The sequence below is a fragment of the Crocodylus siamensis genome, chromosome 4, assembly GCF_052110815.1.
Source record: "Crocodylus siamensis isolate JL-2025a chromosome 4, ASM5211081v1, whole genome shotgun sequence".
Taxonomy (NCBI): Eukaryota; Metazoa; Chordata; order Crocodylia; family Crocodylidae; genus Crocodylus; species Crocodylus siamensis.
Window position 1 is genome coordinate 3,975,867 of NC_143398.1, and position 27,288 is coordinate 4,003,154.

The 27,288-nt window shown below is 45.3% G+C and overlaps 1 protein-coding gene across 1 annotated transcript; it reads left to right on the forward strand.

Moving 5' to 3' along the window:
• Positions 1-522: 522 nt before the first annotated feature.
• Positions 523-14,671, forward strand: LOC149865414 (carboxypeptidase A2-like). The gene is made up of 11 exons (XM_090046271.1): positions 523-587; positions 4,088-4,169; positions 5,290-5,424; positions 6,315-6,413; positions 7,737-7,838; positions 10,125-10,226; positions 10,814-10,924; positions 11,500-11,590; positions 12,583-12,782; positions 13,884-13,968; positions 14,484-14,671. The coding sequence occupies exons 1-11, from the start codon at positions 523-525 to the stop codon at positions 14,669-14,671; spliced, it is 1,260 nt and encodes a 419-aa protein (XP_089902397.1).
• The last annotated feature ends 12,617 nt before the right edge of the window (positions 14,672-27,288 follow it).

A 27,288-nucleotide genomic window follows, 5' to 3' on the forward strand; every position in this document is an offset into this window, starting at 1 on the left:
TTGACTTTTGGGGACCTTGCACAGAGGTTAAGACTCCTATTCTTCATTGGACAACCCCATTAAACATAATGACAATGGAAAGGGGGTGGGGGGCCTGGGCAAATAGAACAGTTTATACCGTTAAAATGCCACCCTAGGGGGCTGTTAGATACTATACTAATGCAGTGCCAGAAGTGAGCAGTTCTTACCGAGCCTGCTGGTGGAGCTCCTGTGTATCTCCAACAGGAGTTAAGCTGCTCTCAGCTTCATTCGTGGAAATCTCCCTCCGCCAATGCGAATCTCTTCTTGGGGAGGAGGGACCTTTGTGGGCGTCCACTGGGGTCACTTTGGCTCAGTGTGACAGAATGGCAAATATCCTGAGAGGAGAAATTAAGTCCCTATCTGTGTATGACCTTGAGAGTTATGATATATGTGGGAATTTATTCATGTGGGGATTCAGATATCACTTTCCAGGAAGAGAAGCCTATATAAATACAAGCTTGCTAGACCACCAATCTCCTGGTTCTGGTTAGTCCTTCTAACATGAGACTGCTGTTGTTTGTCAGCGCCCTCCTTGGGGCTGCCTGGTGCATGGAAACATTTTCTGGGTGAGTTATATTTTATTAGAAGATCTCTGTTTCAGAGGACATGTTTTTCAGAAATTTTTCCTTGTTCCAGACTCTTAGCTAATGCAGTCAGTTTAAGGCACATGCTTTGCTTTTCATTATTGATCAGCTTCTGCAAAATATCATCTTGGTCCTTCCTGCGCACCTCACCTTTTACTCTGAGGGCATGTCTACACATCGCTGTAGGGCGATGTTTGTACTGAGCTGTGTTTTAGTACTCGCTTGGGGGAAGTACTAAAACATGGCGCAGTAGCCGCCCGTATTGTGGCATATGGGTGGCACACGGTTAGGTTTACTAGCTACATTACCACAACGGTGACATAGCTGGCGATCATGTGTAGACCCACGTGATTGCTATGTCACTGTAGCATACCATATAGCGATGTAGCGCATCACTATGTCGCTGTACGGTGACACGTAAACACTTCCACTGGGATCATGAAACAGTTGTGATACCCAGGGTGTGTCTACATGAGATCCCTTAATGCACAGTGGACTATTGTATTGCGCATTAATGTCACAGCAGAAACCATGCTAATGCACAGTAGAATTAGTCTACTGCGCATTAAATGTCACAAAAAACTCATTCACCTTTGCTACTCTGCATGAGCACAGGTTAATGCACCTTTATATAATACCTCATCTTAGAGGTGCTAAACTTAATGCACAGTAGCTAAGGCACATTCATGAATGTGTGGACATGCCCCAGTTTTTCAAAAGGACTAAAAGCCATATAATGTATTTAGATACACTTTATAGCTAATGCCCTAGAAACATGACGGTTTTGGTGTTCAAGAGTTTGAAAGAAAGCTTTTATTTTGTTTTGATCGGATTTCTCAAGAGAGATGGGTCCAGGCTGCAGAGTTTGGGTACGGATCCAAATTTCCTGAACTTTCAAGCTTGCTACGGCTTTTGCTTTACCTTACTGCATGGAGGGATAAGTCTCAAAAGGGTGGATCTGGACCTGGATCTGAACCACACAACAATGCACAACGTTCAGTTCTGTGGATTTGACCCAGCTCTTTCTAGAAACAGCAGCAATTTCCAATGAAGCAATTAGAATCTCATTTCAGTGCACAAGGGTGTTGAGGTTCAGTTTGTTGATACAGGACTATCTCTTATTCACAGCCCCTTGAGTTTTGGTTATTTGTGGGGAAGCGGGGGGAAGGGAGTGGGGGTTGAAATTCTAGTAAGGCAGGGAAAAGAAGTAAAAGTCAATTGAATATACCAAGTTTCACGTCGTTTTAACATAAAATTACGATCTGTCTGCAAGTTCACTCAAACGTGCCCCCAGGATTGAGCTGAACGTTTGTGATCTTTGAGCAAAACTTTTAACAAAAACCAGTCTGTGTTTGCACTGTCTGCCACCTGTCTGTTCCTTTCAGTACCAGACCTTTGCAAAATTCAGATTCAGCCACATTTTTCAAGCATGAAGATTGCATAACCTGTTCATTTTTTCTTGCTAGTTTCATTGAAGAATCTTTTTTTTGTATAAATCGTTAAATCTTTTTTTTAGGAACATACTAAGCAATTTGTATTGAAAATATCTCTGTAGGCTTCACTGAAACATTGATCAGTATGCATATTGCTCACACAAAGGCTCTGCTAAAGACTTTGGCCAGTGTAGGCCTGATCAGTAAACCTGACTACTGCCTGAACTCCTCACATAAGCAAAACTTGGCATGTGGGCCAGATACGCACTCCTGTCGGGAGATGAGGAGGAGATGGCTGTACAAGGTATAGAATAGTCCAGTACCAGGATGATAACACTGGAACAGGAACACGAGGTCTGGATGTTGAACAAGCCTATGGTACAAGGCAGTTCAAGATATTCAACGTATTAGTGGAATGTAATATGTAATTTGTTTTGATCACTGTATAAAAGGATCAGTAGAAATTATGGGAACTTTGCATTGGCCTAGGAAAGCCTACATGGTGGTGTGCCAATACCTTGTCACAGGCATAAACGCAGTGTGTCAGATCACAAGTGTATTAGGGCCATGCCTTTGCCACCAAACTAAGCCTGTGGTCATTCTTTAAGACAAGGCTGGTGTTGGGTTGGGATCTCCTGGCCGTGACTTTTTGCCAGTACAGCAGTCCCTGAAATTTCAACCCTGACAACACATCGATAATACCCAGCGAGGGCAGCAACGACGATAATCTCATGATACAAAGTTTAACTAATGTATTTGCATAGAAAATATGAGACTAAATTAAAATGTAAATTACAATGTATCTTCTCCAGGCATATTGCTCTGAAATCTCACTGAGTACATAGGAACCTGAATAGAATATGGTGGGAAATGTGGTGTTTGTTCACTAGGATGTGGGACATAGACACCAGAGGCGAGTGAACAAACCTCTACGTATAACAAATACCTCCCTCAAAATAATAAAGGACTACAATATATGTAGCAGCATACCTGAGAGCTGATTTTAATAGATTTTTAAGGTCATAAGAGCTCAAGTCTGGCTTCTGCATAGCACAGCCCACGGGACTTCCTTGAACTGATTCCTGCTTTACATCCAGTAGCTGTGATTAAACTGGATTATGCCTTTTGATAAAGATCTGATCTGGATAGAAACATTTCCAGGGGTTGTGAATCCATCACAGCCCTTGGTAAATTGTCCCAATACCTATCAAATCAGAAATAAGGCTATAGCAGTATGCTTGAATCTCACTTTCATACTGATCCTTCAGTTTTTGTGAAGGCTGCTGTTTTCCAGGACCGAGTTCCTTATCCTGTAAGTATGGCTGACATTTTCTATTTCTATTGTGATTGATCATGCATTTTTCTACATGGAAAAATATCTTGTTTGCTTGTGCCAAACACATCAGGTAATTCAGACCAGTCTATTTCAGTGATTTGCATTCTTTTTAATATAACACTCTTCCCTGACCTTGTTTCATCTGTGAATTTTATCAGGAATTATTTAATACTTGCTTTCAGGTCATTGATAAAAATTGTAAATAGCAAAGGGCAAAAAAATTGATTCCTGAAGAACACTACTAAAAACACACCTGTCCAATGACAATTCCTCCTTTACAATTAAGAGACCTATTAGTTGTCTCCTTTTTAATCCATTTAAGAAGGGTCATGTCAGTTTTGTAGTTTTTTAAATCAAGCTATTGTGTGGTACTGTCAAATGCGTGTTAGAAAGCTAGGTATCCTGGTTGTAGCTGTATTGGTGTAGAGGAAAAAAGCAACCAGGACTCATAGTAGAGGTGATATCTTTTATTAGACCAACTTGATTTTTGAAAGAAAAAAAAAAAAGCTTGCAATTAAAGATTTTTTTTTTTGCAAAAATCAAGTTGGTCTAATAAAAGATATCACCTCTACCATGAGTCCTGGTTACTTTTAGGATAGTTAGGTATATCAATGCTTTTGCCATATAATCTCATAAAGAATGATATCAAGTTCGTTAAATTACGTCTGTTTCCCATAAACTATGAATAAGGTTTATTTTTTTTTTCTAAATAGAGACCAGGTTCTTCGAATTAGGGCAAGCAGTGATGACCAGATTGACAAATTACAGCTGCTGGAAACACTGGAACATCTTCAGGTGTGTCATTAGATCTGCCCCAGGCATTTTTAATACAAAATATGTTCTGCAGAGCATGACTGTGCTTCCTTTTAGGTTTGGAAAGGGCGTACCATAATATGGGCTGCATTGCCAAAAAAATAAAAAAGTAATAAGCATTGGACTAAAAGAGGTTCGATGTAGTCCTCACCGCACCTGCTTGGGAACCCAGAGTAGAACTATGTCTGATCTCCCCTAACCTTAAGCAAGTCACTTGAAGCCCCTATGCTTCAGTTCCCTCATTTTTAAATGAGAGTAATAATAATTTATTTGTCTCTTAGTGGTGTTGTGAGATTGAATTAGTTAATATCTTTTTTGTGTTTTGAAAAAAAGCAAGCCCAGCATAAAATAAGGTTTATAGATTTCATCACCATTGACAAATTATCACTATTATTTATTTAAACTCAATCTAGTGCATTAACTGGCATAGTATATATGCAAAATAAAGCACGTAGGAACATAAAAGAAGCAAAAGTAATGTGCTTCGTGTCACATAGTATATATGGAGCTTTTTTAAAGCTGGTGCTAGGAAGGAGAAAATAGAGTAGTCATAACAGAAATGGGATTAAATATTTCCACATATGCTGTAGAAGTTAATTAAAATGCTGGCTTTAATTTCTCTTTGACGCTTTCTTCTCCATGTGACCTGCAGACAACAACACTAACCTGTAACAAGGGTGTTGTGAGGCCAAATTAACTATTATTTATATAGTCATTTGAGAGGAAGATAATGGATTATGCTGTAAATGTGAAATGGTACATGCTAAATAAGAGTTGCATTCAAGGCTTTAAGGGGTATAGGTTGTAGCTGTGTTGGTCTAAGGACATAGGCAGGCAAGTTTCTTTGGGTAAATCCAATATATTTTATTAGACTAATTCAAATAGTTGGACAAAATATATTTGCAAGCTTTCAGATACAAACACTCTTCATCAACCTGACAACGGGTTTTTGTACCCAAAAGCTTGCAAAGAAGAATTTTTCCAACTATTTGAGTTGGTCTAATAAAAGAGATCAGATTTACCCAAAGAACCTTGTCTGTCTTGAAGGCTTTAAGAAATATTTAAGAAAAACGACTGCCTGACCGTTTTTTATTCTCTTCAGCTTGATTTCTGGCTGCACCCCTCAAACCCAGCACTTCCTGTGGATATCCGGGTCCCCTTTGGCAGCCTCCAAGCAGTCAGAGCCTTCCTGGGGTACCACAATATCGAGTACTCTATTCTGATTGAAGATGTGCAGGTAGAAAAACTTCACTGATGCATGATTTATCCTGAAATCTTGTGAAAAACAACTCCTGATCTCACAACCTGTAGCTCTCAGTATTGCAGGGTCTGGTCAAAGTTCTTTCCTTCATATGGACAGCTCTCCCTTTCCATTTCTTTGTAGACTATGTACTAGGTTATTCATAACTTAACCAGTTTTGTTAAGAATGATGTTGGCACCTCTCAGACCATGACAGCCCAACAGCAGCATGTGAAAAAAAATCTCTCCATTGGGTACAGAACTGAGGGACCTGTAATAGGATTGCCAACTCTGGATCTATTCTGGGAGGTTTCCCGAATGTGAATGTGCCAATGTGCTTGGGTATATGAGTTATGGATTATGGTGTGCCAACTTTATGTCAGGAAGGCAAATATATATTATTATTGCATTTTAAAATCCCCTGGACTACTGTATAAATCAGATTCAACATTTTATGTTTATTTTAATGAATGCCCTATCATTTATCTCCCGGGTGACCCTCAGCAATCTCCCGGAGATTTATATCTAAATCCTGGAGATTGCAGGCAATCCTGGAGGGCTGACAACCCTAACTCTTAAAGGAGCAGTTCCAACATAAGACCTAACTAGGTATTAACTCTCTGCAGTAGCAACATGCTCCTTTTCCAGACCTGCCAACACTATCTTCATTCATCGTGAATGTGGGTCTAGAACGTAAACTTGTGATTTAAATTACCAATGATGTTATCTGTTTTATAGATTAATTCAGCAGAAACAGCTATTCTGCAGTTTGGGTAGTACCTGAGATTGTCTATAAGAAGTTTTGTGGAATGTCCCGAGGTTGACACTTGATTATAATCCTGCCAAAACCCCCAGGTTTTTCCCTAAATTTGGATGGTTTGTTTTAGGTTATACTAAATGAAGAAAAGCAAGAGATGATCTCTAACCAACGAAGGGAACGTAGTAACAGTAATTTCAACTATGGAGCTTATCATTCCTTAGACGCCGTAAGTAGTTCAAGTTCACCCTTTTGGGAAGAGCGTGTATTCTCTCCTTCTTTTGCCAGCTATTCCACTCAAACACATTTTATCTGCTTCACAACCTCTGCCAGTAATCCTCATTGCTGACCTGCAGAACCCTTGTTATTCCAGCTTTGGGTTTCCACTTATTTCTATCAATGCATCTTAATTCAGGCTTGCAAGATCTCTTTTATGACCCGGGGTCCTACACTATTAGGCTAGGACTAATCGCATTAAGTGCTCTCTTCTGGTGCTGCAAGACCCTGGATTCCTGGGTAAATGTGGCCTAACCTGTTGCTGCAGTTACTGTATGGCTACAGTATGTAAAAGTGGGCTCCTGTATTAGATTTGTTTTGTGATAGACAGCTATTAAATGGCATATAACTCATCCTTATTTTATACAGTTTGAACTCTAGGTATACTTTCTTTTCCAGTTACAAAGGGGTTCATTTTGATCTCACTTGAGCTGTTTTTTCACCAGTGTAGCGCCAAAGATTTGTAGAATAACTGCAGCTTTATCTTGGCATGACTGAGATTAGCATTAGGCCCACTAAGTGTGTGAGAAAAATGACTTCATACAGTTTTCTTCTGTGACACTGACTTAAATTGCTTTAATGATCAATGTAGAGCTGGCATGCTACCCCAGGAATGAAGGCTTAGGCCTTTGGCTTGGGACACAGTACCATGCAGGAACCTCACTCTGGCCAACAAAGAGTGACACTGTTGAGCTCTGGAGGAGCCGATCCTAACCTTTCTCAGCTAAGGGAGATGCCTCTTGTGAAACAGAGCTTTGGAGGGCAGAAGTGGAAAAGCAAAAAGGTTGATAATGAGGGGATCCCCTTCTCAAAAGTACACAGGACAAAGTGCTTTTTATGTGGATTATCCAAGATAAACTATATCTCAAAATTCTCTGAAGAATTAGAAAATTTTGGCATCAAAGATGATAGACAATCAACAGAGGGAAAGAAAAAATGCAGCCATATAAGGAACAGGAGAGGTGTTTCCAGAAGAGAGTGGAAAGTGAATGGAGAAATAGCCAGAGGCAGAAAGCAGCCAGTGCAGTGGAGACAAAGCTTTTGAATCATCAGGAAGTTCTAAAAAATGGGAAAAGCAATTTTGAACTAGTACCTGAAGTAAACAGAGTTTGATGATGTGGCATTGTTTTTTGGATGTAGGAATGAGCAGCAGCACTGGCTGCACTGAAGTCAGGGGTGTGAGATTTGGAGCTGTCCTGAATGATGAAAAAGTATTTTAAGAGGCATTCGTACAATACAATTCTCTTGATTACTTTACTGTTACTTTCCATTTTAGATTTACAAAGCAATAGATGATCTTGCAGCTGAGTACCACGGTCTTGTGAGCAAACTCCAGATTGGAGAGTCTTATGAAAAGCGGCCCTTGTATGTGCTCAAGGTACCTTTCCTATGCAGAGATAACAATAATGATATTATACTCCTTTAATCCCGCGCAATCCAAAACTTCCCCAAAGTGCGTATGTCTGCCTCTATCTCTACATATTTTTATGTATTTCATAGATTTCATAGATTTCATAGACATCAGGGCTGGAAGGGACCTCGAGAGGTCATCGAGTCCAGCCCCCTGCCCAAAGGGCAGGAAGTCAGCTGGGGTCATAGGATCCCAGCAAGATAAGCATCCAATTTACTCTTGAGAGAGATCACTTCACCCACCTCTAAACTGAAGCCACCTCAGTTAAATCAGTTTATTGAAATTCTGTCCAGATTCAAGTTAATTCACAGTCCCCCAGCATCCCAGGATGCTTTGCCTCTCCCCCGCAAACTCCCATTCACAGCTTGGCCCAAACTGTCTGCTCCATCCAAGCAGGTAGGCATGCTCTAGCACACTGTGGCTTCTGACGTGGGCCATTGCAGGCATGCGGCTCCATTTCCAGAATCAAAAATGCATGTCTGTTTACTTGCTTATCAGTTCAATTTATGCAGTTTAGATTAACCAGCAAGGATTGAATCAATTCAGCCTCAAGCTTTTTGACTGTCTGTACTTAGCCAATATTTTCATCTACAGCAGTGCTTCTCAACCCACAGACCGTGGGCTGCATGTGGCCCAATCAGCCCACTGCTGCGGCCCATGTGGCATCCTGTTAAAACAATTTTTAAATAGATGCACAGGGGATGCATCTACACAAGACACTTTACTGCAAAGTACAGTAGCCTAGTTGACTGTGCAGTAAGTATGTGCATCTACATGTGCTTACTGCGCAATAAACATTGCTAATCACAAGTAAATTTGTTACCTGCAAATCCGAGTAGCAAATTTACTTGCAATTACTGACTGTGCAGTAGTGCTCATGTAGACACCTGACTGGAAGTAAATCTGCTCCTGGTCAGCTGGCCACCAGGGGGCGGGAGATTGCTCCTTACCCTCGGGAGCTGCTTGCTGCCAGGGTGGGCTCTGCCATCAGAGCCTGGGAAAGGACTATGTCCCTCTGCCCTTGCAGCAGAGAGCTTGAAACCCCCCTGCTCTGAGATCGTGATCGGGGGCTTGGAGATCCTTATCTCATAGCACCAGTTCCATGGCCATGGGGCTAGTGCTGGGAGATCCTTATCTCCTTATCCTTATCTCTCAGGATCCTTATCCCTATCTCCCAGCACTGGCTCTGCAGTCACAGAGCTGGTTCTGGGAGCTCTCTGCTGGCAGGGGATGGGGATCCTGTTCCTCACTCTGGCCCATGATTGCGGAAATGGGCAGGGAACAGGCTCTCTCGTCTGTTCCCCACCCAGCTGTGTCATCACGAAGCTGAGCAGGGAACAAGCTCTCCAGCCTGTGCCCCGCAATTGCAGTGGGAGCTGGGAACTGTTCCAGTCAGGGGCAGGTCCCAGCCCCACAGCCTGATCGGGTGATAGTAATGAGCCCTCAGCTGGGTGGGGAATTCCTGCTAGCTGCCCCACCAGCAGATCAGGGCAGGAGGCTGGGATGCACCTCTCTCCTGCAGCTCTTTCCAAGTCCCCTGTCCCGTTCAGGAAGCTGGGGCTGGGAGCACCCTGCTGCTGGGGCACGGAGCTCCCTGCTGCTGGGGCACAGGGACATTGTTGCCTCCTTGGCAGCAGGCAGCCCTCTGGGGCAGGGAGAAATGTCCCAGCCCTGGCTAGGAGATAGCTGTCTCCTGGCCCCATTCTCCCTGCCAGCCCCTGGGTGAGCACTGAGGGGGTGGGTAGAGCTCACCCCTGGTGGTAGCAGGAGCCCACTGCAGGGCCCCAGGAAGTGAGAGCTGTTTGCTGCCATGAGCAGCAAATCTGCTCCTGCTTCTCTACATGTGTAGATGCCTGCCCAGGAGTAAACTGCTCCCGGGTCTAATGCACATGTAGACACATCCAGAAACTAAGCTGTGTGGGTGTGGCCCACATAACACGTTGAGAGCTGCAAGTGTGGCCCACTGTGGCAAATAGGTTGAGAACCACTGATCTACAGGCATAGAGGACAGAAAGCTGATGTAGCGAGAATGAACTTCTAAAATGTGGCAAATTAAACATTAGTGGTATAAAGTGACATCACTGAATCTGATTCTTTATTCTATTACCTTAATCTAATACCGTGTAACTCCAGTCAGACCTGTTCATTGTCAGTGATTTCAAATAGTTCAGATACAAAAAGAAAGAATGGTACTGTGAGGGGTGGAGGACACATGATAGTGAATGATCTTAAAGTTTACTTTTCATTTGGCAGTTCAGCACTGGAGGACCTGACCGTCCTGCTATTTGGCTTGATGCTGGTATCCATGCCCGAGAGTGGGTCACCCAGGCCACAGCACTGTGGACAGCTCAAAAGGTCATTTCCAACACAATTGACTTTGTTTTGTTCTCGAAGGGGTGCTGAATATTACCCATTGCTACCTATGTTTGAAGGAAAAACTTACCTGTACCCATGTTTCAAGCAAGAGTGTAGGAATATTCTCCTGGAATCTTGATTCCCATTTCTCCGTTTGAAGTACTCCCTCTACACGTTTGTAGGACATAGACAATAGACACAGTCAGAACAAATACTGGAGATTGGGTGCCTCGAATGAGAGAATGACTTTTCAAGTGCTTCTCCTTATTTGTCATCATCAGATTTCACTGAGGTGAATGGGGAAAGTTCACATCTCTCAGAGTCTTTGTTTCAGCCTGAAGACTCATGGAAAGAGCCTTGAACTGGGACAGTTATCTTTGCTAAAAGAAAGGCCAAAGAAACCCAATTAGTTTTAAACAAAAGCCTGAATTCTGCTAAAAATTACTAAGGCACTGATGAAATGTTGCTGAGTTTCACAACTCCAACCCTGTGCAGTCCAGCCCCAGTACATAATTTTGACTGGGTATATGTAAAGGAAAAGAAACTAGTGTTATAATCATATTGGAATGTACTTTGTCTCCACTTAGATTGCATCTGAGTATGGGAACGATCCATCTATCACGTCTCTGCTAGACACAATGGATATTTTCCTTTTGGTTGTCACAAACCCTGATGGATATGTTTACTCTCATGCCAAGGTGAGTAATCATAGTACGTGCATCTACACAAGACACTAACTGAGCAGTAGCTTAATAATGCTGCACAGTAGTGTGCCGAGTAAATCCCATGCTAATATGCTACTGTGCAGTAGTATTAGGCTACTGTGCAGTTAGCATCTGTAAAAACCCATGGACCAGCACTACTGTGCAGTAGCACCCGGTACTGCACATTGATTTAGTACTTGGTTATCCAAGTACTATGCTTAATGCATAGTAACTATGGCTTATTGATGAATGTGTAGAGGCACCCAGTGTAACTATTTCCATCTCCAAAGTGAATGGGGTGATTTTGGGGGCTGTGAGATGATCTCCTAAGCCTCCTCATAAAGTTTCCATGTAGGAAAACACATTCAGCAAACACATATTTTATCATGAATCATACAAAGAGAGGGGTCACAAAAACCCCACCATTGTGTCCTACCCTACATTCACTAGAGCTTCCACTGTTTCTTTTGGCCCATCCCTTATAGATGAATGACAACTATTTCTGATTAGAAAATTTAATATAATTGCCACCTGTTGCTCCTTTTGAAACCAGGATGTCTCTGTTTTAGAACCGTATGTGGCGGAAGACACGCTCCAAGGCTGCTGGGAGTTTGTGTGTTGGAGCTGATCCAAACAGGAATTGGGATGCAGGCTTTGGAGGTAGAAGCAGAATTTTCTTTTACAGATAGAATCACAGAATCATAGAAAATGAGGGTTGAAGGGACCTCAGGAGGCACATCTAGTCCAACCCCCTGCTCCAAGCAGGATCAGCCCCAGTTGTTACTATGGAAGCTACTTCCCTTCCTTTTAAATAGATTCCTCATCTCACAGGAAGGCAACCCCAGAAATAAAAAAGCATACAGCTGAATGTCTTGAGTATGCCGGGCTAGGGAGAGCATTTAACAAATCTGCTAGGTTTAGGGGCTTTTACTTAGTGTGGTCCAACTCTCCTCCTTCAGTGCAATCCAGCTTGAGTTCTGCTACATATTCACAAGCTGCTGATCCCATTAGCATGGCCAATAGGGATTCAGGTGAATACATTATTTTTAGTACTGAATATATTAACTTGGAAGGTTTATATTGCTATTTTTAAAATAAAATTAGATGGATAAGATCAAGTATTTCCAAATATATTTATTTTTCTATTTGTGTTTCTGCACCCACTGTGACAGGGAGAATTAGCAACTCATACATTGCTGCTTGCTTAAAAGTTATTGGATCACATTCTAATCTTTATTATACTAGTATAAATCCAAGGTGATTTTGCTGAAGACAGTGGAAGTATTCCAGGTATACAATTATGTAACTGAGATGAGAAGCTGAGTCAACATCATAAAGAAGGCAGAAATAAAAATTTTAAAATGTGATAGCTATCACATCTCGTAAAAGGAATTTCTTATTGCTTGATTGTCCATGAGAAAAAGTGTGTTTGAATTATCTGTAAGTGATAACCATATGTCTCTAACTCACTCTTACTCTGTGTAAGTGTTTTTGTAGCAACTCCCAGTATACTATTTTTCCTCTACAGCAGACCTGATTTTAGCTATCTCGATGAAGATACCTGGCAACTCCATCTTTGTGTCAGTCTGCTTTGAATCCCCTTGCATTCTGGTGTTACAAGTTAGCCTTTTGGCTCTTTCTTTCACCAACAGGTCCAGGATCCAGTGATCAACGCTGTTCTGACTCCTACCATGGACCCCATGCCAACTCTGAAGTGGAAGTAAAATCTATTGTAGATTTTATCAAGAAGCATGGAAACATCAAAGCCTTCCTCACCATCCACAGTTATTCCCAGCTCCTGATGTATCCCTATGGGTATAAGTGCACCGAACCAGCTGATTACAGAGAACTGGTGAGATACAAGGGCTTCTTGATCCTAAGCCCTCCTCTTATATTGTTTTCTACATATAAGTGTTAATCAAGTGCTAATGTGAAGTCATCAAGACAGAAAGCATGGGCTGAACATGTAACTGAAATGAAAATGTTGCACCACAAAATGTCTTTAAAAAGGAAATTTTTAGTCATATATAAACAGGGAGCATTCTCACCCAGTACAGTAACACATTCCTGATCTAGTCCACACTTCCTTCCTGTCTCATCTTCCTGCATTATGAAAACACTGACCATTATAAAAAGGATAAAAATAATATTAATTTTGTTAATCAAGTGAATATCAATTAATCACATAATCAAAGAAAACTAGGGCTGGGAGGGACCTCAGGAGGACATCTAGTCCAATCTCCTGTTCAAGGCAGAATCATCCCTGTTTAAACCATCCCAGATAAGCAGTTGTCTAACCAGCACTTAAAAATGTCCAAGAATGGAGATTCTGCAGCCTCTCTAGGTAATCTGTTCCAGTGCTGAACCACCCTTAGAGGTAGAAAGTCCTTCCTAATAGCTAACATTAATTTCCCTTGCAGCAATTTAAGAGCATTACTTCTTTTCCTGTCCTGTGAGGACACAAAGAATAGTCTATCACCCTCCTCTTTACAACAGACCTTTTTTGTACTTGAACAAATCCTTTTTGTAGTTGAAGAAACCGTGTTTCTCACATAAACTGAGCAATAGCTGTTGGAAGTGAGGAAGAAACTTCAGATTATTCCATAACTGACTATGGGGCTTTGTTGCATCTCCTTCTAAAGCCACTGCTGACTGCATATTGAACTGGATGAACTACTGAAAGATCGAATAAGGTCATTCCTATAATTCAGTCTGCCTGCAACTTGAATCCCAATATATTATAGGTGTTGTGAGTGCTTTACTATTCAGCTAGACAGCAGTTAAGAAATAAGTATGTTTAGCATAACTGTATTTCAGTGGGTTGGGGGTAAGCTGTCAATCAGTTTGGATCTTCTTTAAATCAGGATGGTGAAACACTCCCTTTTTTTAGTTTGAACATTTCATCTCTTTAATAAAACTTCTCTCTGACTCATCCATGCTTCTTCCCCTCTAGGATACTGTGGGGAAAGCTGCTGCCAATGCTCTGACTTCCCTGCATGGCACCAGCTTTAAAGTGGGAACCATATGCTCAACTATCTGTGAGTATTTAGCAATTCAGAGTTTGCTGGGTTATGCTGATGGAAGGGCCCACTCCCCATTCCTTTAGGTGGGGACTTCAACACACTAAAAGGCCCCCCTGTGTAACGATGCATTGAATGGATCACACCATCAGTCAGGCAGAATCACGGGGCTGGAAGGGATCTCAAGGATCCTCTGGTCCAACCCCCTGCACTAATGTAAGAATGCTACTCTTGAGTCTTTGCCCAATCAACCTGACTTGATCCCCCACAGGCAGACCTAATGCCTGTTCCATATCTGTGTTACCATCATAAAGCTGACGACAGTACAGTAGCCGCCATGCACATGCAAATCTACTAAACTGTTTCACTTCTTTGTATAGGGCCAGACATTGTACTAAGCACTCTCAGCTCAGATAGATATCACTCATTAGTTGGTAGAGGTGGACACAGATACATACCATTTCAATATAGTATCTATTCAGTGAGGTTTCTCTCTCACTCGGTCTGTCTGTCTGTCTGTCTCTCTCTTTCAGATCAAGCCAGTGGAGGCAGCATTGATTGGAGCTACAATTTTGGCATCAAGTACTCTTTTGCCTTTGAGTTGCGAGACACAGGTCGTTATGGTTTTCTTCTGCCAGCCGATCAAATCATCCCAACTGCAGAAGAGACCTGGCTGGGTCTGAAGTCTATTATGGAACATGTGAGAGACCATCCATATTAGAAGAAGGGGGGGACCCAAAAATCTTAGTCCTTTGATATGTTAGAGAAAATGGTATTAAACCCTTTGTACATGCAAACTACTGCATCTGTACATAAAGATCTCTAGTTGCACATCATTTTGTCCTGACTCTGGCATTTGTACCTATAAACTTTCTTACATAGTGACACAAATTTTAGGACTAGGCCATCAGTGGATGTCACATACCTTCATTTCAGCAAAGCTTTTGACACCGTCTCCTACAACATTCTCACTAGTAAGCTAAGGAAATACAGTCTATGTGAAAGGACTAAGGTAGATACATAAGTGGTTGGTTATGTTCAACAAGTAGTCATCAGTGGCTCAAAGTCCATTTGCAATGAGGTAGTGAGTGGGATTACCCGAGGTGTGCCCTGGGTATTGTTTAATATCTTTATTAATTATAGTATGATGGGCCTGTGTGTGTGCTTACCAAATTTCCAGATGATACCAAGTTGTGTGGAATTGTAGACACTCTGGAGAGTGGGATAGGACTCAGAATAACCTACATGAACTAGTTTGAAATTATTCAAATGAAATTCAGTAAGGACATATGCAAAGTCCTGTATTTGGGATGGAAGTATCACATGCAGAAGTACAGACTGCAGATAGTCCAACTAGGCTGAAGTACTGCAGAAAGAGACTGGGGGTTACAGAGGATGAAAAGCAGAACAAGAGTCAACAGTATGCTTTTGCTGCAAAAAAGTCAATAGCGTACTGGGCATCACTTGCAAATCAAGGGGCATCCAACATGGGTTCATCAGTGGCAGGTCCTGTCGGACCAACCTGGTGGCCTTTTATGATCAGATCACCAGATCATTAGATGCAGGGGTAGCAATGGATATGATCTTCCTGGACTTCCGGAAGGCTTTTGACACTGTCTCTCACCCTGTTCTCATTAAGAAACTGGGGGCTGTGGTATTGACACCCACACAGTCAAATGGGTCGTCAACTGGCGGGAGGGCTGCACCCAGAGGGTGGTAGTGGATGGGTCCTTCTCAACCTGGAGGGATGTGGGCAGTGGGGTCCCCCAGGGCTCGGTCCTCGGGCCCACACTGTTCAACATCTTCATCAGTGATTTGGATGAGGGGGTAAAAAGCACCCTGTTCAAATTTGCTGATGACACTAAGATGTGGGGGGACGTGGGCACAGTGGAAGGATGCAACAGACTACAATCAGACCTAGACAGGTTACAGGGGTGGGCGGACGAGAATAGGATGGGATTCAAGGCCTGCTGCACCAAGGCCCCCCCCCCTCGCTGGAGCTTAGCAACAGGTACACGCCTCTTGCAGCCCCAGCAGAGCCTGCTCAGTTGTCAGCTCCCGCAGGCAGCCCAGGCTCAATCACAGCTACTGCCCCCACTCTCCCCAAGACAAACCGAAAGGTGTTTGTTGTGGGAGACTCCATCCTGCGGGGCACCGAGGGGGCAATCTGCCGCCCTGACCCCTTAGCCCGGGAAGTCTGCTGCTTCCCGGGGGCCCACATCCGAGACATTGCGGAGAGGATCCCGCAGCTCCTCCGGCCCACGGCCCACTACCCCACGCTCCTTATTCATGTGGGCACCAATGACACGGCTCGGAGCACCCCCAGCCAGGTCATGAGGCGCTACAGGGAGTTGGGAGCGGGGCTTAGGGGTCTGGGAGCTCAGGTGGTGTTTTCATTGATCCTCCCAGTCTCGGGCTATGGGCTGAGGAGGGAGAGGAGGATCCACGCGGTGAACCAAAGACTGCGGCGCTGGTGTCATCGGGAAGGCTTTGGCTTCCATGACCACAGCCCGCTCTTTGGCGAGAGAGGCAGCGAGCTGCTGGGAAGAGACGGCCTCCACCTCTCTCCCCTGGGGAGGAGGCTCTTCTCAGCCGGGCTGGCTGACCTGCTCCACCGGGCTTTAAACTGAGCCCGCTGGGGGATGGGGGACTACTGCCACTGCTGGCCTGCAGAGCGACCCTTGCAAAGCCAGTGGACCAAGGCACTTAAGGGAGCCCACCCCTGCCCCAGCCCTGGCACAATCTGTGGGCAAGGCAAGAGCCCCCAAGGGCACACTTGCCTGCCTGTACACTAATGCCAGGAGCCTGGGCAACAAGCAGGACGAGCTCGTCCTCCTGCTCAGTGCAAAGAATTATGACATCATTGGGATAACGGAGACCTGGTGGACTCCACCCATGACTGGACCACGGGTGTAGAGGGCTGTACCCTGTACAGGAGGGATTGTGTTGACAAAAGGGGCGGGGGTGCAGCTCTCTATGTGAAGGAAAGCTACATGTCCCTGCAAGCTGATGTTGGTGACCGGCATGGACAGCTAGAGACCCTCTGGGTAAAAATTTGTGGGGAATTCGGCACAGGGGACACAACAGTGGGAGTCTACTACAGACCTCCCACCCAAAGTCCTGAGCTTGACCAGGAGTTCGCCTGGGAACTGGCTGAGGCCGCTTGCTCCAGGACCTTGGTTGTCATGGGTGACTTCAATTACCCGGACATCTCGTGGGAAGATCACTCAGCAAAATCCAGCGGTCGCAAAGCTTTCTCTCGTGCATGGATGACCTCTACCTGACTCAAGAAGTCTATGGGCCAACGAGAGGCAAAGCGCTGCTCGACCTGGTACTGGCTACGGGGGACGACCTAATCGGTGACCTAGTGATCGATGGGAAGCTGGGTGACAGTGACCTTCACCATCCGCCGTAAAGCTGGCAGGTCAGTCAGCAACACGGAAGTCCTTGACTTCAGAAAAGCCGACTTTGACAAGCTCAAGAGGCTAGTCGGTCAGGCCCTCAGGGACCATGACCCCAGGGAGATGGGAGTTCAAGAAGAGTGGTTGCTTCTCAAGGAAGCGATCCTCAGTGCACAAGCTAAATCTATCCCAACACGGAGGAAAGGCAGCAAGAAGGCACAGCAGCCCCCCTGGCTCTCCAGGGACCTAGCAGACCTCCTGCGGCTAAAAAGGAAAGCCTACAAAGGATGGAGGATGGGATTCACCTCCAAGGAGGATTTTTCTGTGCTGGTCTGGTCCTGCAGGGAGCAAACCAGGAAAGCCAAGGCTGCAACTGAACTCCAACTAGCTTCAAGCATCAAGGACAACAAAAAGTCCTTTTTCAGATATGTGGGGAGCCGGAGGAAAAGCAAGGGCAATGTTGGACCCCTGCTAAACCAGATGGGGCAACTGACAACTGACGCCCAGGAGAAAGCCAACCTATTAAATAGGTACTTTGCGTCAGTCTTTCATCAGTCCCATGGGACGCCCATGCCTGCTATGGGACAGGGAGGTCCAGGTGATGGGGATCCCCTCCCCTCCATAAATGCTGACCTCGTGAAGGAACACCTTGAGAAGCTGGAGACCTTCAAATGAGGCGGCCCTGACAACCTGCACCCCAGGGTACTCAAGGAGCTGGCGAGCGTCATAGCCCAGCCCCTGGCACGGGTCTTCGAGAGCTCCTGGCACTCTGGTGTAGTGCCCGAAGACTGGAAGAAGGCCAATGTGGTGCCGATCTTCAAGAAAGGGAGGAGAGTGGATCTGGCTAACTACAGGCCCATTAGCCTGACTTCTATCCTGGGGAAGATCTTAGAAATGTTTATTAAGGAGGCCATCCTTGAGGGACTGGCCCAGGCTAACATCCTAAGGGACAGCCAGCACGGGTTTGTTGCGGGTAGGTCTTGTCTGACCAATCTCATTTCCTTCTACGACCAGGTGACCTATCACCTGGACGAGGGAGAAGAGATTGATGTCATATATCTTGACTTCAAAAAAGCTTTTGATCTGGTATCCCACGATCACCTCTTGGCCAAACTGGCCAGTTGTGGCCTTGGCTCCACCACGATCCGCTGGCTGGGAAATTGGCTTTGTGGTCGGACCCAGAGGGTTGTGATTGATGGCAGTCACTCATCGTGGTGCCCTGTGACCAGTGGGGTCCCTCAAGGCTCTGTCCTGGGACCCATAATGTTCAACACCTTCATTAACGATGTGCACATTGAAGTCAGGAGTGGACTGGCCAAGTTCGCCGATGACACCAAACGTTGGGGCAAAGCATCCACGCCAGAGGACAGGCGGGTGATCCAGGCTGACCTGGACTAGCTCAGCAAATGGGCAGACGAGAACCTCATGGTGTTTAACACCGAAAAATGCAAGGTCCTCCACCTTGGGAGGAAAAACCTGCAGCATCTACGTTGGATAGCACTACAGAAGAAAGAGACTTGGGGGTCATCATTGACCACAAGATGAACATGAGCCTGCAATGCGATGCTGCGGCTAGTAAAACAAGCAAAATGCTGGCGTGCATCTCTAGATGCTTCTCGGGCAAATCCCAGGACGTCATTCTCCCCTTGAACTCGGCCTTGGTGAGGCCGCAGCTGGAGTACTGCATCCAGTTTTGGGCTCCACAATTCAAAAAGGATGTGGAGAAGCTTGAGAGAGTGCAGAGGAGAGCCACGTGCATGATCAGAGGTCAGGAAAACAGATCTTACGATGACAGGCTGAGAGCCATGGGGCTCTTTAGCCTGGAAAAGCGCAGGCTCAGGGGTGATCTGATGGCCACCTATAAGTTTCTCAGGGGTGACCACCAGGATCTGGGGGAACGTCTGTTCACCAGAGCGCCCCAAGGGATGACGAGGTCGAACGGTCACAAACTCCTGCAAGACCGTTTCAGGCTGGACATAAGGAAGAATTTCTTTCCTGTCCGAGCCCCCAAGGTCTGGAGCAGTCTGCCAGCGGAGGTGGTTCAAGCACCTACATTGAACACCTTCAAGAGTAAATTGGATGCTTATCTTGCTGGGATCCTATGACCCCAGCTGACTTCCTGCCCTTTGGGCAGGGGGCTGGACTCGATGATCTCCTGAGGTCCCTTCCAGACCTAATGTCTATGAAATCTATGAAACACAGACAAGTGCAAGGTGATGCACCTCGGGAGGAACAACCGGCACCATACCTACAGGCTGGGGAACTCTCCTCTCGTCAGGGCAGAGGCAGAAAAGGATCTTGGGGTCATCATTGACTCCAAGATGAACATGGGCCGGCAGTGTGGGGACGCGGTCAGGAGGGCCAACCGCACCTTGTCCTGCATCCACAGATGCATCTCGAGCAGGTCCAAGGAGGTGATCCTCCCCCTCTGTGCGGCACTGGTCAGGCTGCAGCTGGAGAACTGCGTCCAGTTCTGGGAGCCGCACTGGAGGAGGGATGTGGACAGCATGGAGAGGGTCCAGAGGAGGCCACTTGCATGATCAGGAGGCAGCAGGGCAGGGGCTACGAGGAGAGGCTACGGGACCTGAACCTGTTCAGCCTCCAAAAGAGAAGGCTGAGGGGGATCTTGTGGCATGTTATAAACTAGTCAGGGGGGATCAGCAGGCACTGGGGGAGTCCCTGTTCCCCCGAGCACCGCCAGGAGTGACCAGGAATAACGGTCACAAGCTGGCAGAGGGGAGGTTTAGGCTAGATATCAGGAGGCGCGACTTCCCGGTCAGGGCGACTAGGGTCTGGAACCAGCTTCCAAGAGAAGTGGTGTAGGCCCCTACCCCGGAGGTTTTTAAGAGGTGGTTAGATGAACACCTTGCTGGGGTCGTTTGACCCCAGTACTCTTTCCTGCCATGGCAGGGGGTCGGACTAGATGATCTGCTCAGGTCCCTTCCGACCCTAGAAACTATGAAACTATGATTCTCCCACTCCATTCAGCACTGGTGAGGTCTCGTCTGGAGTATTGTGTCCAGTTTTGGGGTCTGGGCTTCAAGGAAGATGTGGAAAAATTAGAAAGAATCTAGTGGAGAGCAACAAAAATGAGTCGAGGCCTGGGAAACATGACTTATGAGGAAAGGCTGAAAATTTGGATTGTTTAGTTTGGAAGAAAGGGCTGAAAGGGGGATTTGTCAACATTCTTCAAGTACCGGAAGCGTGGTTACATGGAAGATGGGAATAGACTTATTCTCTATGACCACAGGAGATAGGACAAGGACGAATGGTCTTAAATTGCAGCGAGGGACATTTAAGTTGAATATTAGCAAGAACTTTCTGATTATGATGGTGGTCAAGCATTGGAACAAGCTACGCGGAGATCTGTGAAGTCTCTCACCTTGGAAGCTTTTAAGAGCAGGTAAGACAGACTCTTGCCTGGGATGGCTTCGTCAGGGATGCTCCTGCCTGGAGCAAGGGGTTACATTAGGTGATCTCCTGAGTTCCCTTCCAGGCCTAGTTTGCTACGATTCTGTGAAAAAAATCCAGGCCTGTTACCAAACAGCTGAGGAGACCAGTTGAAGGATCTGAGGTTGTGAGAGAATTGGTACGTGACAGGAGGGTGCTACTGACTATTCATAGTGGTTGGGAAAGATTTGTTTTGGAGAGAAGGGAGTGTATATCATGTAACCTGTACTTACAGCATAAGTGACCCAGTCAAGCCACTTCCACAAAGGATAATTTCAATTAACCTCTCTATTGGCAACACTGCAGCAAGATTTTTAGTCTTGCCCTCCCCAACTGTTAAATACCTATTGCTAATAGGAAAAATGTATTTCTAACTATGCTAGGAGCTCTGGTTTGTACTTTCTCCCTGATCCTAGTTAGGTTTTCTTGAGTTCCTCCGTCTTCTAATAAATAAATACAATAAAATGCCTCTACCCTCTCTTCAGAACTACGACTTTGCTGACGTAGCACCATCTATTGTGCCAGGGTAGGAATATTTCTCAAATGTGCTAATAATTGACTTCACAGGCACTTTTTCAGATAGGGACTAATAAGGCCCTTTTAATTCAATGGAATGACAAGTTAGCAGTGACTCTAATGCCTATAAAACTCCCTGTGACCAGCACTAATCAGTTCACACAAAACTCTTGTTACAGATAGGAAAACTGAAGCACAGAGTGGTTATAGCCCATATTTACAAGTGTTTTCTAAATGTGGATATCCTGTTGCAACACTGACTTGTTTCCAGTGGTGTTGAGCACCTGCGTTGTCAGTTAAGAACGTATGGGGTCAGACCATAGTTCCATCTACCCCAATAGCCCATCTCCAGCAGCAGTAAGCAGTGGATGCTTTTGGAAAAAATCATAGAAAATGAGGGCTGGAAGGGTCCTCTAGAGGTTGCATCTGGTCCAACCCCCTGCTCCAAGCAGGACCAGCCCCAACTACATCATCTCAGCCCAGGCTTTGTCTACCCAGGTCTTCAAAACCTCCAAGGATGGAGACTCCACCACCTCTCTGGGGAGCCTGTCCCAGTGCTTTAACTCCCTCCTAGTGAGAAAATTCTTCCTAATATCCAACCTCAACTTCCCTTGCTGCAACATGAGCCCATTGCTCCTTGTCCTGTCATCTGGCCGCACTGAGATCAGTCCAGCTCCAGCCTCCTTGCAGCCCCCTGCAGGGAGTTAAAGGCTGCTATTCAATCCCCACTCAGTCTTCCCTTCTCCAGACTAAATTAGACCAGTTCCCTCAGCCTCTTCTCACCAGTCATGACCCCCAGCCCCCAACCTTTTTTGATGCCTTCCGCTGGACTCTCTCCAAATACCTGAACAAGGTATGTTTAGAATAATCCATCTCCTGTCAGACCCTGCCTGGCATCAATAATCGTAGGGATCATAGGAAAGTAGGGCTGGAAGGGATCAGATCAGGTCATGTAGTCCAGCCTCTTGCTAAGGCAGGATCCTCCCTAATTAAAAAACAACCCAAGCTCATCCCAGCCAAGTGTCTAACTTATTCTTGAAAATTCCCAGGCATTGAGATTCCCCGACTTCTCAAGTTAGCCTGTCCCAATGCTTGACCACATCAGAAAGTTCTTCCTAAGTTAGTCTACAAAGTGCCTCCCTGCCCTGCCTTCTGCCTGATCGCTGCTTTGCATGGCTAACATCCTCTCTCAACCTGCCTACAGAAAGAAATGCAATACAGGAAACAAAAACGTGCAGATGTCGTCTGAACTTTCGAAGAGCTAGGATACAACATGCAGCCCAGATCAGCACTCAGGAACCTGCATGTTCACTGCTGAAAAAAATACACTACCATTATGCCAAGTTTTTGGGGTCCCTCCGCGTGCTTACAGACAGTTGGAGTTAAGCATAACCTGTGTGCAGAATATTTTCCTCCATTCCAATAAATCCCTTCACCCAGGAGAAATCACCATATGCAGCGGTGGCCTAGGGCTGTTGGGGCCCAGGGCAAGAGAGTCATTTGGGGCCCCTTCGAGGCTTCATTTTGATGACCTAGAAACAAGTCAAAGATTTTCGATTTCAATTTTACTTTGCCCTCTCCATGAAACTGCAACGAAAGTATTTTAATACAATATGAATAATACAAATATTCAGTGTAATTAATTTTTTATTACAACCGGAGTGGAGAATATTGGGGCCCCCTAAAGTGCAGGACCCCAGGTGGTCACCCGGTCTGCCCTCCCCTAAGGCTGCTACTGGCCAGATTAAGACTTCACAGACTGAGTCTAAACCAGAAATGCAGCTGCTTTTGGCTTGGAGTGATTCACGTGCTTGTCAGCTCTGGCCATGGTGCACATCGGCGAAGGTGGGACGACAGCTTCTACAAGCAAAACGGCAGGAGGCCAGAATGCAAATATCCTCTGCAGCGTCTAACCAATGTGCAGCGTAGTGCAGATAACTCTTTCTGAAGCACAGGGACATTTCATAAACAGCTATTTCCAGAAATGATGCATGTGTCTTACCACAGCGCTGCATAGGAGCCTGGGAACTCAGCCCTTGTTCCAAATGTGGCCACACCAGAGAGAATAAGCTAGCCCGACCCCCAGCCCGCCTCTAGAGATGCCTGGACAAATCTGTCTCCAAAAGGAGGTACCCCACGGCGCACCCTTCACTGAGACATGGTAGGACATGGATGTCAACAGCTGACCTCTTTTAGAAAGGGTTTTAATTGGCCTCTGGGTGCAGGGTCATTTCATGAGTCAGGGGAAAGACAGGTGCCTCGAGCAAAGGGACCGGAATAATAACTTTTGTGACGATATCACTTTGAATCCATTGGCTTTGTCTGTTGGATGCCCCAGAAAAGGAAGCTTACTTTGTGCAGAATGAAAAGTTAATATCCGTCTTGTTTGTGTCGCTAGATTAAACATTGGTCAAAGGTGGAAGGAATCACATACCCTCGCCTGTATCCCCACTGAAATTGTTGTGAGCTAACTGTGATGCCCCACAATCAGGTCAGATTATTAGAAAAATGCTGCCATGCTGAACAGGGATAAATATTTAAAAATATGGGTTTTATTCCTGACTGATGCAGAGGTTAAAAATTCACCAGCCAGGAAGCTGAAATCTCTAGCCAGATCCTTTGACCATTAATTCATATTACTGAATATTATATTTACCTATATATTATATTTACCTATATGAATATAACTGAATATTATATTTACCTTTACCATTATGCTGATAGTAGAGGTGATAATCTACCATGATTCTTACACATTATTTCCTTTGTAAAGATGTAATCGCTTCAAGTAGATGCAATTCCTGTGTATTCCTCTTGTCTTGATGTTTTGTTTCCACAGTCACCTGAACAAAAAGTTTAAACAGGAGAAAGACAGGTGGGAAATCTTCATTTTGCAGCCTGCATTCTTATCCCTTTTGAGAGCTGGGTATAAAACACCACCCACTGCAACGTAGGCCCCAGACTTAAATGCATAAAGTCAAGCCTTTGTAAGAGGCTTGATGTCAAAGGGATCAATAGCCAAGCTGCAATTTAAAGAAAGTCAGTAGAAACAGGTATTCTTCCCCACTCCTTCCGCTCTAGTGTCAAGACCTTGTGCCTTTTTTGATGGTAAAGATGCCTTAAGATGCCTTGCTGGCTGCCTGTCACTGCACATAAATCTCAGTGTTGTGCTGAGGTTTGGGAGCCTGAAAGAGACAACTAAGCAAAAAGCATGGACAGGGAAACGTCCATTCAAATTAAAAATGTAATTGTGCTTTAATATTTTTCCAAAGATATTAGAAAGGTGGGTAAGGATGGTATTTTTAAATAATGTCACACATTACAGTGTACCTTCAACCCTCCTGGAGGACTAAAAACCAAAAGACCAACTCCCAGCCTAGGCCCAGTGAAGCTGTCATCCTTTGCACCAGAACTGAATTTAGTCCAGGTTTTTTTTTTTTTTTTAATTAAGGAAAATTGTTCATGTTTCAGATCAAATCAGCCAAATCAGTTCCAAATCCGTGAGTCATTCAAGAAGTGTATTTGGCCCTGCTACCAGCAAACGTCTTCCACCTGCACCTGGGGCTTAAGATGCTCCCTTTGGCAGGCATCCTATGTGCAGGCCCAAGGCCAGAGGCTTGGGGTTCAGATGCCCCTGAGGTTCGCTTGCCCTCAGCCGTACAGCCACGGGAGCAAGCTAGGGAGAAGCCTGCCATTTCCATAAAGTGGGAGTAAAACCAAGATCTTCCTACTGGAAATGAAAGTGGGAGGTTAACTATAAATTACCTCCATCCGGGTACTGCCCCTTGCCAGAAAAGTGGATATCCCCAGCAACTACGAAAACCACCTTTGTGGTCATCATGTTTCCCCTTAGTCAAGATAGCAATTATAAAATGAAGATAGCAATTATAAAATGAAGATACCTGGCTGGCAGGCAGTCTGCCCTGTTCCCACTCACCTGTGGACATAAAACCAGTCTCCCAGCACCACTGGTGGGTAGTGTAATATCTTGATGAAGCTTGCCACGTGGAAACAACACTTTAAGAACTATTTACAGTAAATGTACTATACTGTCCTCACAAGGGTCTATAGGGTCTAGCTTTGTTGCTTGGCTCCCACACTAGGAAGTTCCTCCTGACCCCACCCAGGCTGTCTCTTCAGATGCTACACTTCCTGGACACACTGCATTCCTAGGAAGATTAGTAAGTACATCAAAGGCATTGCCTGTTTTATTAATCAGCAAGCTGGTTTCTCCAGGGACAAGAACATTTCTGAGCGGAGCTCATGGTCATGGACCAGAGGCACCAAAGGATCAAGAGCTCATGTTTCCTGCCTGTGTTCATCAATCAGCATTGAACAGGCTTATCTCTGCATCCTCCAGGGCTTCAGCAGCTGGTGAGTTTCTCTGTCTCCAGATTGGACTGAAAGGTAAAATATTTTGTTTCACATTTGAAGGACATTAGGCTGGTCTCTGGATAGGAAACAGGTGGCACATTAGATAGATAGGTACATTCACTGCTAGATCAAGGAAGGTCTTAGTTGCATAAATCAACATTGAACAGACTTATTTCTGCATCTTCCAGGGCTCCCAGCAGCTGGTGGGTTACTTACTCTGTCTCCAGGTTGGACTGAAAGGTAGATTCAGATTTTAAGGAAGAACAAAATTTTTTTCAGACTTGAGGGACATTAGGATGGTGCCTACATAGGATGCAGGTGAAACATTAGGTATACAGGGACATTCACTACTAGATCAAAGAAGAATTTTTTTGTCTAACAAGACAAGACTTCCCTATATCTGTCTCTCTACTTGGCTATTATTGCATTCTCCAAACCTGTCTCTATTCATCAAGTGTATCTCTCCCACTTGTACAAGCTGTTTGCACTCAGTGGATTCACTAAGGAGGTGCCATTTCTATGCTATCATTTTTTGGAACTGAGCCGCACTTAGAAATTTTGCAGCCAGCTTTGTCAAATAAAAGATGGGTACCGTGTCTGTGCACCACTGCTGTATGCTTGGAGACAAAAGGCACTTTTTAGTAGGGCTGTGCGAAATGTTGCTGGCCATTTTGTTTCAACTCTGTTTCGACTCATTTCCAGCTTGAAACAGCGAAATTGAAACAAAATGAAAGGCTTTGAAACAGCCTTGAAACAAAATGAGGCTAGTCGAAACGTTTCAAAACATTTTGAGTTTCAAAGCAGCCAGCAGCCAGGTGGTGGGAGACAGGAGAGAATGAGGGCTGTGCTCCCAGCGGCTCCAGGCTTAGCTAGACGGGGAATGCAGCCCTGGCTCTCCCTGCCTCCTGCTGCTGGGGTGCAGGAAGCCGATCACAGCGCAGGGGAAGGGACCTGAGCCCCGCTCAGTTCCCCTCCCCAGTGCTGCAATTGCACTGGAGAAGGGAACTGAGTGAATTCCCAACTCTAGCATGACCATCATGCTGGGGAAAATGAAGTCAGCTCAGCTGGGCTGAGTTCATTTCCCCAGCCCGATTGTCGTTTCCCCAGCCTGATCATTGGGCTGGGATTGGGAACTCAGCCCAGCTGGGCTGACTTCATTTCTCCAGCATGATGGTTGTGCTGAAATGAGGAACTCAGCCCAGCTGGGCTGACTTTCCATCCCCAGCCCAATCTAGTGCTGGGGAGGGGAACTGAGCATTTGGGCTCAGTTCCCTTCCCCAGTCCCAGGTGGCAGCATTGGCTTCCCTCCGTCATCTGGCAGGCAGTTCGGGGGCCCTCAGACCTGGGAAGACTGGCCCAGCCCCGGCAGCCCTCCCGGGCTTGGGCCCCAATCTGCCTGCCAGATGAGATAGGCTGTTTCAAGCTTCCCCATTATAGCAAATGGGTGAAACATCAAAACAGCATCAAAACAGTGTCACTGTTTTGATGAAGCGAAATGGAACAGCTGTTTCAACTTGAAATGAAATTTGAAACAAAACGCTGTTCTGCCCAAACCTCAAAACTCAAGTCAAAATGGAACAGTGCCGTTTCACACAGC

What these genes read in the sequence shown, in the direction of transcription:
- LOC149865414 (XM_090046271.1), top strand. Translation starts at nt 523, where the DNA reads ATGAGACTGCTGTTGTTTGTCAGCGCCCTCCTTGGGGCTGCCTGGTGC. An exon ending in TGCATGGAAACATTTTCTGG is followed by an intron (nt 588 to 4,087) that starts GTGAGTTATATT and finishes TTTTCTAAATAG; the next exon opens with AGACCAGGTTCTTCGAATTA. An exon ending in ATGTTTACTCTCATGCCAAG is followed by an intron (nt 10,925 to 11,499) that starts GTGAGTAATCAT and finishes TCTCTGTTTTAG; the next exon opens with AACCGTATGTGGCGGAAGAC.